The sequence below is a fragment of the Cervus canadensis genome, chromosome 24, assembly GCF_019320065.1.
Source record: "Cervus canadensis isolate Bull #8, Minnesota chromosome 24, ASM1932006v1, whole genome shotgun sequence".
Classification (NCBI taxonomy): Eukaryota; Metazoa; Chordata; class Mammalia; order Artiodactyla; family Cervidae; genus Cervus; species Cervus canadensis.
The window spans coordinates 2,530,086-2,544,385 of record NC_057409.1 but is presented as its reverse complement, the minus strand read 5'-3'; the positions used below and the strand labels follow the sequence as shown (position 1 = coordinate 2,544,385).

Genomic DNA, 14,300 nt, shown 5'->3' with positions numbered 1-14,300 from the left:
CCTTTGTTCAGTGACGCATTTTAAGGAAAGACTGTGTGCTTCCATTGATTTGCTTCGGGGAAAGGAATAGTTACTTTTAATTGATGCTTATACCAAACAGGGCTTCCCAGGTGGCATAGTGGTAAAGAATCTGCCTGCCATTGCAGGAGATGTGGGTTCCATCCTTGGGTCAGAAAGATCCCCTGCATTGGGGTGTTCTTGCCTGGAAAATCCCATGGACAGAGGAGCCTGGTGGGGCTATAGTCCGTGGGGTCACAGAGAGTCAGATGTGACTGAACACCAAGGATGTAGCTCTTTGGGGGTACCAGATTTGTGTGTGTGTGTAGGCGGTGGTTCCTGCCAGATTCTCACTCTTGGGAGATTTGGGACTTTGTAGCCAGCTCTCAAATCCTGGCAGGTTTTGGAAACCAAAGCTCATGGCAAAAAAGAGCCTGAGTGCTTTGCTGACCTCCCTGGGTTCCTGATTTTTCCTAATTTTGGAGCTATGGCTTTCTTTGATAGCGTAGCAGTCCACTGATAACTTTTTTCCCCCGCCATTTTAAATTGTTTTTAAGCGGAGAAGTGAAAAGTAGGTCAGGGGACACAGTCTGCTTTATTGCCAGACATGGAAGTCCTTCTGGTACTGTTTTTAGCTGCCCTGCTGAGCTGGTTTGTGACCTTGTCAGCTGGACCCTTTTCAAGAATGTATGGCTTGAAGTTATCTGTTTGGCTTCTGGAGGGCTGTCTCCCTAATCTTTTAGAATGAAACTGAAAACTGTAGCTTCCTTTTGCTTTGACAGGAGTGCAGTTAGGATTGTTATTTCACGTTCTTGAGTACCTATTTTGGGCAAGAGGATGCAAGGTTATAATTCCCAGAGGGAGGGAGACATGTGCACAACTAAGTATGATGCTCTGTGTTGACTTGGGTATGAAGGCTTTCAAATGGAATGTGGTTTCAGTATAAGAATCCATCAGCTTCAAGTTTCCAATTGAAATATTGATGTTGCCACATTGGATATTATAGACTCACCAGGCAGAGAAGATCTGTCAGTGATGGAACTTTATTTAAAGTCTCATCTTAGCTTCTGTGTGTGAAGCTCTTTCCTAACTGACTTGGCCACGTTGATTTCTGGCAGGTACAGAATCGGAAACCAAGGCCTTCATGGCCGTGTGCATTGAGACAGCCAAGCGCTACAATCTGGATGACTACCGGACCCCTGTCTTCATTTTCGAGAGGCTCTGCAGCATCATCTATCCCGTAAGCATAAGCTATAGTGCCTCCCTTGGCTCTCGGGGTGTCAGCAGAAGCCATTTCTCCAGAGCTTCCTGGCGATTCATCATAGTTGTGGGTAATCGTCCCAGTGGTGGCCCATTCAATCGATGTTTTGGGAAGCTCCACACATAAAGCAGAAGCAACCTCATGATTTTCCCATTCCTAATGATGGGAAGAAACCTAAAGACCTTCCTTGTCCCATTTCCTAGATTCAAAGTCAGAAGCAGTCTTTTTCTTTTGAGCCAGGTCTGATCTCCCGTTGCCCAGATCCCGGTGTTTGTCAGTCCACAGTCCCATGAGAGATGCAGCCCGGAGCGGGCAGATGGACATTTTCACTCTCTTCCTTTTTTCCCTGCCCGTGTTATGTGCACGTATGAAGGTGTATCTGTAGCCTGAACTGCATAGATCCCTTTCTGTTACTGAGGAAGGGTGGAGAGCATCAGTCTCATCAGTTAACGATGAGAGACCCCTGAGTATCATGTAATACAGAGAAGACCATTTTCTTGACCAGAGAGGGCCACCAGTGACAGAGTCATCTGGCCCCGTACTGGTTAGCGTCAGGTGTGACGAGCTGGAGGGAAGCCCCTCCCCGCTTGTGTCAGTGATCCAGCTTTCATGGGGCACTCCTCATCTGCTTATTTGGTTAGGCTTTTTCTCTCCTAACCCACCCTTGAGTTTCAGAGAAGATGCTTGCTCTTTAATGCTATTTGAACTATATTTGGGTTTTTGAATCACCTCTGAGCTTCCTGTCCTTTAATCTTTAACTGTATAAGGGGCTGGATGAGTCTGGTGTGTCTCCCGGAGTGTCCATGAACAAAGCAGTGTGGTCTGAATGTAAGCGGTCTCTGCACATGTACTCAAGCCATCCCTTCTGCTTCCTTTTCTCTGTCCTTCAGGAAGAGAATGAAGTCACTGAGTTCTTTGTGACCCTGGAGAAGGATCCCCAGCAGGAAGACTTCTTACAGGGCAGGATGCCTGGGAACCCGTATAGCAGCAACGAGCCAGGCATCGGGCCCCTCATGCGGGACATAAAGAACAAGATCTGCCAGGACTGTGACTTGGTGGCTCTGCTGGAAGATGACAGTGGGATGGAGGTAATGAGCATAGCTCACCCCTGTCGTGGTTAGGCTTCCTTTCCCTCAGGGGCTGATCAACCCTGGGCATCTTTAAATGCAGCTCCATGATTCCCACCTGCCCGCCTCGCCTGTAACGGGCTCTGCCCCCTGCCTGGATGTGGCAGTAAGCAGGTGGCTGCAGCTTGTCAGGGCACGGGTTTGTTGTTCTTGTTGCTGTGGCAGAGGCCTCCAGTGATGCCAGCTGAATCAGGCTCCCTAGATGCTGGCAGATCAGCCTCGGCACAGGCTTCCGGCCCTGTACCTGGTACCTCCTGGCAGACAGTGCTAGGATCTGCTGTTACCATATCCATGGTGAAAAACGTGTCAGGTGAAAGAGAGGAAACTTGTCCTTTTTGGTGCTGAGCGGAAATAGACTTGGGATAGAAGGTGCTCAGCAAGGCTTTTAAACCTGGGGTCCATGGTTTGGGTTAAGGCTATTTGGAACCCCTGAAATTGTGCACAAAATTCTGTGTGATGTTCACATACGTGCATTTTTTAGAGAGGGAGAGTCAGTAGGTCCCTGATGCATAGACAATATGTGGTAAAGCACCCTTTGATCTTACAATGTGCTTGCATGACGATTATTTGGAATAACAGCCTCATCTTCTTTTCTGTTCAGCTTCTAGTGAACAATAAAATCATTAGCTTGGACCTCCCTGTGGCTGAGGTTTACAAGAAGGTCTGGTGTACCACGAATGAGGTACGTGTTTGAGGTGTGGTTGGCTCCCTGACTTGTTAACGATCACCGGCACAGCTCATAGCAGCACTGAAGGATCTGTACTTCCTGGTCGTGTTAGTGTGCAGAAGGGTCATCGCCTTGTCTTCCTTGTGGGGTGGCTGACTGGGGAGGGGAGGCGAGCTGCAGGAAGGGGTGAGCAGCTCCTGGCTTAGCAGCTGGGCCGGCGGACTCTGAGGAAGCCCTGTGATGGGGACGCCTGCTGTTGTGTTCCCTTTCCGTGTGGGCACCGAGGTTGATTCTCAGCTTCTAATGGACTTGCTCACCTTTCAGAATGTGTTTCAGTGTGGTGTTGAGGAGCGTAGTTTCTGTTTTACCAGCTGGGGAATTGAGACTGCAAAGATGGGAAATGAAGGGGGCACAGCGCTCTGGCCCTTTCGGCCCCTCAGTCCTGTTTGTCTGATCGTAACAGTCAGATGGTCCTCTTCCCCCTCCCGCCTCTTTTCTTAGTTCTTTCTTTCTGTTCTTTCCTGTTTCTCTCCTCTCCTTTCTTCCCTTTTCTTCTGTTAGGGGGATTTTTAATGAATGAATCATCTAATTGAACTACAGCAAACTAGTGTACTAGTGAAGCAGAGTGAATGTTTCTGTCTTTACTCCCAAATATTTCTGTAGAATCTAAGAAGCTAAATTGGTAGTGTACTAACAGGACATTTTAGCCTTCCGTTTGTTACATACTTTTGCTTTTGTCTTTTCTGTTCTCCCGCTGTGCTGGGAATCCTGGTCATTGTGTATTGTTGGTCTGCTGCCCGTTGGGTAGATATAGCACAGATAAATACACAGAAGCCTTCTCCATCCACTGCATCTTGTCACTGACATTTCGGCCTCAAAACAGAATGGTACAGGTTTAATCCCTGATGCACCTAAAAATTAAGACCAAGCTTCTACGGGCACCCTCGTAAATGGTGGTATAGGACCCAAAGAATACACATGGGCAGCCTCCCATTTTGAACCTGGAGGCAAGACATTGGGGATCATTTGTTTCTCTTATTAATGCTTAATCCACCAAGGGTTTCTTATGGCGAAGTCCAGAGTTGGGAGCAGCTTTTTATCCTGGCTTTCATCAGTTTCTCTGCTTACTTTATCCCTTATTTCCCTGATAAATAGCCCACCTCTTCAGCTGCTGACCAGGGTCTGTCTCACATGTTTCTCTCTCTCTGTCCGTGGTCTGTGGCTGTCCCCTCTCTTAGTTTCATTGGGCTTCCACAGCTAGAAATGCTCTGAGACCTGGCCTGACAAGTTCTCTCCCTCCAAGATTTTCTCTCCTGAAGCTGAGCATGGCTTAGGAGCAGGCAGCGTGGATTAGTGTGGTACCCGCTCGCCCTTAATTTCCTGCACTGTGACTTCAATCCCCCGCTTCTCACCTCCAAAATAAGTGTGATTCCTCGGAGTGTATAGACTGGAGTGCCTAGTCAGTACCTGGTGGATAGTGAAGTTTCACGATCCCTCAGTTCAGGAAGGTTGCTGTAATCTCGTAAGTCACGACTTATTTCCAGTCTATCAAGTTGTAGTTTTTAGCTTGAGATTTGGATGAATCCAGTCCTTGCTGTGTGGTTATATGGAGGTCTCAGGATCTCCACAGGCAAAGATGGATGTATTCTGTTTTTTGTTTTGATTCCTGAGATTTGAGTCAAAGCCTTTTGATCTTATTGACTTCCCTTGACCTGATTCTTTGAGTAGTGGTCCATATTGATTAGAGAGATTTTATAATTCTGAAGGAGGCACAGGCTTATAGTACCAGGCTGAGTAAGTTTGAACAAGCTGTATAACCATGTGTAAAAGGATAGTATGAAGCGCCTGATTAGTGTAGGGCTTCATGGGTGTCTGCTGCTTAAGTTGCTTCAGTCATGTCCAACTCTTTGTGAACCTACGGACTGTAGCCCGCCAGGCTCCTCTGTCCATGGGATTCTCCAGGCAAGAATACTGGAGTGGGTTGCCATGCCCTCCTCCAGGGGATCTTCCTGACCCAGGGACTGAACCCTGTCTCTTACGTCTCCTGCTTTGGCAGGCAGGTTCTTTACCACCAGCGCCACCTGGGAAGCCCTGGCATAGGGCTCAGCACAGAGTAAAACAGTAAGTCACAGTTGTTACGGCTGTTACATATATTTAATGAAACTAAAAATGCTTCACACAATTCCGGGCCTGTGGTAGACCCTACATAAAATGAGCTTCCTTTCCCCTAAGTGAGTTGTAGGGCATTTGGATTCTAGATTCTGTGGTTAAGACCCGCGAAGAATAGGAGTTGTCTACACTGCTGAAGTGTTCGTTAAATTCAGCAGACCAGGTGTTGGGTCCTTTGCATTTTCTGAGCCCGTTTACAAGTCTTTCTCCAACCTCCTCCCCTCAGGGAGAGCCCATGAGGATCGTTTATCGGATGCGGGGGCTGCTGGGGGATGCCACCGAGGAGTTTATCGAGTCCCTGGACTCCACCACAGGTACAGCCTTCCACAGACACCGCAGCACATCGGGCCTGAGGTTTGGGACCAGTGGCAGTTCATGCTCTGAGGCTTCAGGGGTATTTGGGACAGATACTCTCGGAATTCTCTTCGGACGTGGGGGGATTGTTTCTTCTCTGAGGAAAAATACAGTCATTTACAGCCTCGTTCGGGTACCTCTGGTATTGAGGGTGGGTGGGAACTTAGGGAGGAAATGAAATTAGCACCAAACAAGCTCAGGTTTATTTATTTAGGGCTTTTTTTTTTTTTTAAGTGATTGTAGTGCTTATATTTTCACATATTTGAGTAAGCAATTTTAATTAACTAGAAACTTTTAAAAAGAGCTATCAGGAGCAAGACAGTGTAGTTTAATATCCAGTACTGACCCGCTTCATTGACTGTGATCTTTATGAGAGACATGGAAGAGAGAAGAGCTATCAGCCTAGAAGAGGGCTGTGCTTTATTCCGGGCTTCCCTTCTCTCTCAGATGAAGAAGAGGATGAAGAAGAAGTGTACAAGATGGCTGGTGTGATGGCCCAGTGTGGGGGCCTGGAGTGCATGCTTAACAGACTGGCAGGGATCAAAGATTTCAAGCAGGGACGCCATCTTCTAACAGTGAGTTGGAGGCAGCAAGGTGGGACCAGCCCTCTTCTTCTGGAGGGGCCCCTGTGGATGGGCTGGCCGCTGCCATGTAACCTGGGGGGCAGCGTGGTGCCATGGACTGCTGCCCGCCAGGGCCGACCTGGCTGTTGCCATGACCCTCATCACTTTAGGGTCCTTCCCCCAGTGCTTTCTTCTGACCCACTCCTCACAAAAACCAGTGTGATAGCAAGCCTTCTGCTCTTTCTTTAGTCACCTGTGGAAACCAGTGTCTAATTGTCTGTCCACCCAGAATTGCACTTGTGTCAGTTGTTGTTATTATTACTCAAGTGGATTTTGTAAGTAACTAATTTTTTGGTAGGACTTTGGTCATTCATCCAGCTATCTCCTAAGTGAGAAGTAGATGACTGTAAAGGCCCCATGCATATTGCACTATTATTTTCCACCTCCAGGGGACATAAGAACATATATTGATTATTATACCCACGCTTTAAATGACAGACATGGTTCTGAGCTCCCGTGGGCCATGAGCTTTGGGATCTTTTTGTTTACTGTTAGTTCAGAGTCTGAGTTAGTTCTGGAGTTTCCCCCAAGGCAGCAGAGCGTCACTTAGTCCACTGGGACTTGGTGGCAGAGACAGACTTAGCCCACGGGAGCTACTGCTGGAGAAGTCTGCCGTTTAAATGCCAGACCCCAACCACCTTATGATATCTCCCTAAAGCACCTTCACCTTCCCGTGTATTTCAGGAGGAGTGTCTGCTGGTGGGAGCAGGACGCCTCCACCCCCTCAGGATGTTTCTCTCCTGCTTGTCCCCACCCCTCACTGTCAGCTGTCTCATGGGTTTTGACTGCCTTTTCTTGTCAGGTGCTCCTGAAATTGTTCAGTTACTGCGTGAAGGTGAAAGTGAACCGGCAACAGCTGGTCAAGCTGGAGATGAACACCTTGAACGTCATGCTGGGGACTCTCAACCTGGTAAAGAGTGCGGGCTGCAAAAGCTGAGGAGTGAGCAGGGCTGGGGGAGGACATCTCACCTCTGCCCTCAGATGAGATGGGTCTGCGACCTCTGCAGACCTCTCCTCTGTCTGACTCATGGGCACAGAGGCTCGAGTTATTCAAGCTGCCCCTCATCCCCCTGCTGCTGCCACGACACACGGGAGCGTGCTTGCTTCTCTCCTGAGCTCAGAAGCAGGAGGACGCTCGCCCTGCAGCGGTCCTGACTGCACTCCAGGGAGAAGTTGGGGCCACTCACCTCGGGCAACCAGGAAGAAGCCAAAGTGTTGTTTTCTCTGTCCTCAGAAGCCCACGCACTCTCTCTCTCTCTCTCTCTGTCCACACATGCCCATGCATACACACACACAGACACACCCATGCGCACACACACACGCTGTGTGTACACAGACACACACACAGACACGTGCACACACACACAGACACAGATACACACGCACACACAGACACACACATGCGCACACACAGACACACACACAGACACGTGCACACAGACACACACATGCACACACACGCTGTGTGTGCACAGATTGTGAGGAACATGAGGTCGTGAAGAGCGCCCCGGAGGAGGAGACCCCGTGAGCAGGGCGTGGGCGTGGCCGTCTCCTCCGTGTGACTGGCCCCCTGCTCCGCAGGCGCTGGTGGCTGAGCAGGAGAGCAAGGACAGCGGTGGTGCCGCCGTGGCCGAGCAGGTGCTGAGCATCATGGAGATCATCCTGGACGAGTCCAACGCTGAGCCCCTGAGTGAGGACAAGGTGGGTGGGGCCGGTCTGTCCATCCACAGGCACTGTCTCGTTGCCAGCCACTGGCTTACTTGGGTCTAGCAGTGTCATCCAGGAATGATCGAACCTTCTCAGCTTGTAGGAATGGCAACTGGTGGTGACATCGTTGCATCAAAGCCTGAAATCTGTGGATTCAGAGGAAACAAAGCGGCTGGTCCAGCTGATAGACGGGGGCCTTAGTGCAGCCCCTCATTTCACAGTTGAGGATCCTCCAAGCCTAGAGAAATGAAGCGAGCCGTTTAGTAGCATACAGTTGGTTGCTGTGTAGTTAAACACCTGGAGCTCAGGTCTGCAGCTCCCAGTTCCGTTTCTCTCCACTTGGCGGCCTGTGTATGCCTGTGTTCTTGTCGGTGCTGATGTTTTGGCTGGAGATACGACCAAATGAATACCAGGGAGCCTGCATTGTTTTGGGGAAGGGAAAGCCTGTGTTGTATTCTGACCGCCTGTGTGAGTATATTTGACCACTAATAGTAGAAGCAGTGCAGAAACTTATAAACTAATTTTTGAGGTGGAGCTCACACTGTTGATTATTCCCCAGGAAGTGCAGAGACGCGGTTCTTCTGGGGCTACTTCTGGTGGCTCTGATGGAAGTGGATAACCTTTCAGGATCAGCTGTTGGCTGCAGCCAAAGTCCCGGCCATATTAACAGGCCTTGCATCCTCTCTCCTTGTAGGGCAACCTCCTCCTGACGGGTGACAAAGATCAGCTGGTGATGCTCTTGGACCAGATCAACAGCACCTTTGTCCGCTCCAACCCTAGTGTGCTCCAGGGCCTGCTTCGCATCATCCCATACCTGTCCTTCGGGGAGGTGGAGAAAATGCAGATCTTGGTGGAGCGGTTCAAACCCTACTGCAGCTTTGATAAGTATGTGGCTTAGATTCAGACAGCTGACTGAGAGTCGCTGTGAAAGCCCTGAACTAGTTCTGTGAGACCAAGGAAGAATCACCTGAGTTTCTGTTAGATTTTTGGGTACCAGTCTGGCCTTTAAGGGGACTGGTCTAACTGGGGAGGCAAAAAGTGAAAATATGTTAAAGCAGCAATCGGTGAGGCGGAGAAGGCGAGCTTGTTGGTGACGCAGGAAGGGGATAGGACAGGATGGAGGGACTCGGGTGCAAAAGCATGAAAATGGGAGAGAAAGTTGGGAATTTGGGGAACGTGGCAGAGAAGGGGGAACATGGCAGGAGGCAGGCGGGAAGGGTCTTCTGTTGTGCTCAGGAGTTGGTACTATAGGACTTTGAGGATTGTGAGCCAGGAGGATGACATGGTCAGCTTTTATTGCTCCTTTCACACTCTCAGGGTCTTTGCTCTTTCCTCCAGGTATGATGAAGATCACAGTGGCGATGATAAGGTCTTCCTGGACTGCTTCTGTAAAATTGCAGCCGGCATCAAGAACAACAGCAATGGGCATCAGCTGAAGGATCTGATTCTGCAGAAGGGAATCACCCAGAGTGCCCTGGACTACATGAAGAAGCACATTCCCAGCGCCAAGAAGTAAGCAGCTCCACCCTCCTTCCGCTCTTCCTGGTTCTTTTTCTCCTTCATTGTCTTGCCATCCCTCAGCCTTCCTTGGGGTCACCCTCCCCTTCTGGAAACTGTCACGGTGACCATGCAGCCCTTGCGGCTGTGGGAAAGGATGGCAGTTTGTTGGCTTCTATTTCAGGTGCTCCCTTCTTTTTTAAGGACTTATTTACTTGGCTGTGCTGGGATTAGCTGCAGCATGCGAGGCTTTCAGTTGCTGCCTGTGGGATCTAGTTCCCTGACCAGGGGTCGAACCTGGGCCCCCTGCTTGGGGAGCTCAGAGTCTTAGCCACTGGACCATCAGGGAAGTCCCTCAGGTACTTACTTCTCCCTGGTTTCTCAGCTGAGCTGGGTGGTCCTCTGGGATTCCTTACGGTACGCTTGAAGGTGCTGCCACGTCTGAACAAGCCAGAATCACGGCCGGTATCTAGGTGACCTTTGCCTTCTGGGTCTGCTCATAAGCTTCTCTTCGCTTTGCAGTCTGGACGCTGACGTCTGGAAAAGGTTTTTGTCTCGCCCGGCCCTGCCGTTCATCTTGAGGCTTCTTCGGGGGCTGGCCATCCAGCACCCTGCCACCCAGGTGAGTAACCAGCATGCACGGGGCCTTATTCTGAAGCGGACATGTCGTGTGAGGGAACCACACCCTCTGGGCTCACCTCCCGTGACTTGAGTCAAGGTAACCGCCTCGATTAGCAGAGCTGAGAACTGCCCCAGTGTGTAAGAGTCCCAGAGTGGACGGACTCTGAGAAGTCACCTGGTTCATGTCTGTGTGCAGAGAGGATTAAGTTACATCTGTGTTTCCCTCATTCAGCTCATTCTTAACGTGGGGCTTCATGGTCTCATGGCTCAGCTGAGCAGCATTTGTGAGGGTGTGGCTGGCCAGGGGGTAAAAGCCGGCTTCTGGCCACAGTCCCCGGGACGTTTGTAACACCATCACTGCCGTCTTCTGCTCTGTGCTGGCAGCCGAAAACTCGGTTCTCAGGGAGGGCCACCCTGTGCGCTGTGCTGCTCATTCCTGGTGTTCACTGGGTCGAGACATCTGTTACCCTCACAGATAATAATTGACCCAGACAGGAGGCCGGTCGGGACTAGTTTTTTAATTAAACTTTTTATTTTGAGATAACTAGATTCAGATGCAGTTGCTAAGAAGTATTACAGAGACATCATGGGTCGCCTTGACTTAGTCTCTCGCAATACTACGTCTTGCAAAGCTGTAGTAAATCATCACAGCCAGGGTGTGGGCGTCGACGCCGTCAAGTTCAGGACCACTCCTCACCACAGGGCGCTCTCCTGTGGTTCTTCCCAGCCGCATCTGCCTCTCCGGGCAGCCGCCGGCCTGGCCTCCATCTCCTGCTTTTGTCCTGTTGAGGATGCCATGTACAAAATGGAGTCAAACACCAGTAACTTTTGGGGATAGGCTTTTTTCACTCAGCATAATTGTTTGGCGTTCATCCTGACTGTCGTGTATGTCGGTAGTTTGTTCCTTCTCGTTACTGAGTAGTCCCCGGTGGGCATGCCCTGTGGCCTGTTTGACTGTCACCAACTCAAAGGCATCTGGGTCGTTGCGATTTTGAGGCTATTGTGAATAAAGTGGACTAATTTCACGTGCAGGTTTTTGTCTAAGTTTTCATCTCTCTGGGTCAAGTGCCCAAGACTGCAGTTACATTGGCTTGTGTAGTGGTTGCATTATTTTGTTTTACAGGAAACTGCCAGCCTGTTTTCTCGAGGGGCTGCAGTGCTCTCCTCTCCCCTCGGCAGAGTCTGAGCAGTCCTGCTTTATTGCATCCTTGCCAGCATTTGGGGGTGTCGCTGTTTTTTTTTTGTTTCAACCACGCCGATAGATGTAAGGTGATGTCTTGCCGTTTAATCTGCGTTTCTCTGGTGGCGAATGACACTCAGTGCACATCTTTTCATGTCTTCTGTCTGTCTTCAGTGACAAGTATTTCTGCATTTTTTGCCCCATTTCTAGTCGTCATGTTTGTTTCTTGATGTTGAGTTTTGAGAGTTCTCAGGGCTGCCTTTTCTGTTGTCATTGTTTTGGGTGGTCTGTCTTGAGTTCCACATTCTCATTTAGTGATGTTTTCTGAAAGCTCATTCCAAAAATGTGGTTAATTGGCCACAATAAAGATCGTCCATATGTCTCACTCAAATAGCTATTGTTTTCAACTTTTCTTCAGTTCAGTAGTAATCATCATAATAAGTGCATCTTTATGGATAATTCTTCCTGCATAATCATTTTCACTATTTTTCCCCCATCTTTGTAACATCATTATTTTGAATGTGGATAAATCAAGGGACAGAATTGTAATTTGACCAGTGGCAAGACATTGACTTGAGAACTCTGGTCAGTGGGTTCCAGGCTTATTCTTAGTTGCTAATTGGATTCTTTTTTAAAATAAGGCTTCATCTGGGTAGATTTGGCATTCACACTCCTGACCACTCACTTTTCTTTCCCCACGAGTGTGTGTCATGCCTGTCATGTACCTGAGCTGTGCTAGGCTGAAGCAACATTGGTGAATGAAACAGTCCCCGTGTGAGTCTTCCAGAGCTTGCTGTCTGGTGGAAGATAGAGCCCAGGATGTAGGGATAACAGCACAGGGTCAGTGCAGGGTGGAAGGGGTCAAAGGAAAGGGGATTTCTAAGAGGAGAACATGGGGCCTGCAAAGGCTCAGAGGTGAGAGAGCTTGCGCATTCTCGGAAGTGAGAGCAGCTGCGTGGGGGGCGGCCTGGCAAGACTGGCGCCGGAGGCATCAGCTCGGGGGCGTATCAGACTCCCCAGGGAGAGCAGTGTGTGGTGTCTCCCAGGGGTGGCGCCCCTGGCTGTTCCCTGGAGCATGAGCTGCGGGGCGGTGATGTGGGAGGCGGGAAGGAGAGTTTGTCAGAGTCTGGGTGAGAGCCCCTCGTGGCTGAACTCCAGTTAGTGAGGCAGTGAGTGGATTCCACAGAGACCTGGGGGGCGGAGTACACGGGGTTTGGAGGTTGATTGCACGTGGGCAGTGAAGACACTGGGTGAATCAGGAACTCTGCTCGGTGTCTGGACTGAGCGACGGGGTGGTGGTGCCATCGAAAGAGATGAGAACTCGGGGGTTTGAAGGTGAGTGAAGGGAGGCGGGGCTGTGCTACTCGATCATTAGTGTGTGGTCTGTCCTCCTGAGCAGAGTGTAAGCTTCAGGCGTGCCGGGCGTCACGTGCATGCGTGTGCACGCTCGCTCGCACAGTAGACAGCCCGCGTGTGCCATTCAGTGGGCGGTGCAACTACGGGTTCAACGCTCAGAGTTGTTGAGACGTGAGCTGACCTGTCGTCGTGCTGAAGGACGAAGTGGACACCTACGCACCTGCCATGAGGCTAGACTGATGAGCTAGTGACTTGAGTTGGTTGCTGAACTTTCACGTCACAGGCTGACCTTGATTTCCGTTCATGGTCGGCTCTGTAGTGATTGGTGACCTGGGGAGTGGCAAGGCCTCACAGCGGGCAGACCTCCCTGCCCTCAGTGGGCGATGCACTCACAGCCCTGTGGGCAGCGGGCTGCTGTCCTGTAGCCCCTGCCGGCGCTTTTAAGCACAGGGTTTTTTGGTTTACATTTGTTTCTTTCTCCTACTCCCAGGTGTACTTGTATGTCTGGATACTTGGTGGAGAAAACGCCTGTGTGCCTGGGTTTGGTGGGCCCTGGGGGCCCCTGATGCAGCACGCAGCCCAGCCCCCGTCAGGGTGGGGGGCCGGCCCCGCTTGGTGCGGGTACTGAGTTCACCACGGAGGCCTCATTCTCTGGAGTGTCTGACCTGAGCCCCTGCTCACTTTCACTGTGCCGGGCGCTTTACGTATGTTGCCTGATTTAATCATCAAGCGACCCTGGCCTGCCTCCACTTTACAGACGGGTGTTGAGGCTGCAGAGCCTGGTGACTCCTCAGGTCGGTGGCAGAGCCTAACCTCCTCCATTTGTCCAGACCTCGAAGTGTAAAATCAAAGGATCTGATCGAAACCAAGCAGATGATGTTAGATTGTGCACATCCTCTTTATTTTCCCAACCTTGAAGCTCCTGAGAAGAACCCTTGCCTGTGCACTTGGCCTTCAGCTCCCTGGTCCGTCTTGGCAGGTTCTGATTGGAACCGACTCCATCACCAACCTGCACAAACTGGAGCAGGTCTCGAGCGACGAGGGCATCGGGACGCTGGCCGAGAACCTGCTGGAGGCGCTGCGGGAGCACCCCGACGTGAACAGGAAGATCGACGCGGCCCGCAGGGAGACCCGGGCCGAGAAGAAGCGCATGGCCATGGCCATGCGGCAGAAGGCGCTGGGCACGCTGGGCATGACGGTACAGCCTCCCCGGTCCCTGCCCTGTTGACAAGGGGGTGGCCATGGCACAGTGGTGCGTGCTGAGAGGTTTAGGAGCTGGGGTCGGGCATGGTGAAGATGCAGGCTGGGAGGTGGGGTGTGAGGCACCCTGCCCGACACTTTGCCTTAGAGATGTGACTCTCATTGTTCTGCTCTGCAGAGAAGACTCTGAGGCTAAACAGCTCAGATTTACAGAAACCTTAGAAACGGTGATAACCGTTGTTAAGGTTTTATTTAAGCCCCTCATGTGGGTCTGTGAGGTTGGTATTACACCCATTTTTCAGAGGAACTGATTGGGGCTGAGAGGTGCAGTAAGCAGGCCAGGGCGCATAGCTGATACGCGGCTGGCAGGCGTTTGAACCTCGGTCTGTGTGACACAGGCCCCAGGCTGTCCTCACTGCCCCACCTTGGAGGAGGCCACAGTCCTGTGAGACCTTCTCCAACCGGCAAACTCGAGTGTTAGCAGATTTAAAACTCTCATGGGAACAGTAAATGAATCATATGCCACAGTCCAGGCCTGGTC

The 14,300-nt window shown here is 50.8% G+C and overlaps 1 protein-coding gene across 8 annotated transcripts in view; it reads left to right on the top strand.

Moving 5' to 3' along the window:
* UBR4 (ubiquitin protein ligase E3 component n-recognin 4) overlaps positions 1–14,300 on the top strand; it is a 130,646-nt gene that overhangs the window by 104,140 nt on the left and 12,206 nt on the right. For all 8 annotated transcript variants that reach the window (XM_043445860.1, XM_043445861.1, XM_043445856.1 and 5 more), the window contains 11 exons: positions 1,116–1,237; positions 2,149–2,346; positions 2,987–3,067; positions 5,448–5,535; positions 6,023–6,150; positions 7,001–7,108; positions 7,780–7,899; positions 8,600–8,790; positions 9,244–9,417; positions 9,925–10,024; positions 13,539–13,757. In XM_043445860.1, coding sequence (XP_043301795.1) covers positions 1,116–1,237; positions 2,149–2,346; positions 2,987–3,067; positions 5,448–5,535; positions 6,023–6,150; positions 7,001–7,108; positions 7,780–7,899; positions 8,600–8,790; positions 9,244–9,417; positions 9,925–10,024; positions 13,539–13,757 — 1,529 coding nt within the window. The remainder of the gene's footprint in view (positions 1–1,115; positions 1,238–2,148; positions 2,347–2,986; positions 3,068–5,447; positions 5,536–6,022; positions 6,151–7,000; positions 7,109–7,779; positions 7,900–8,599; positions 8,791–9,243; positions 9,418–9,924; positions 10,025–13,538; positions 13,758–14,300) is intronic.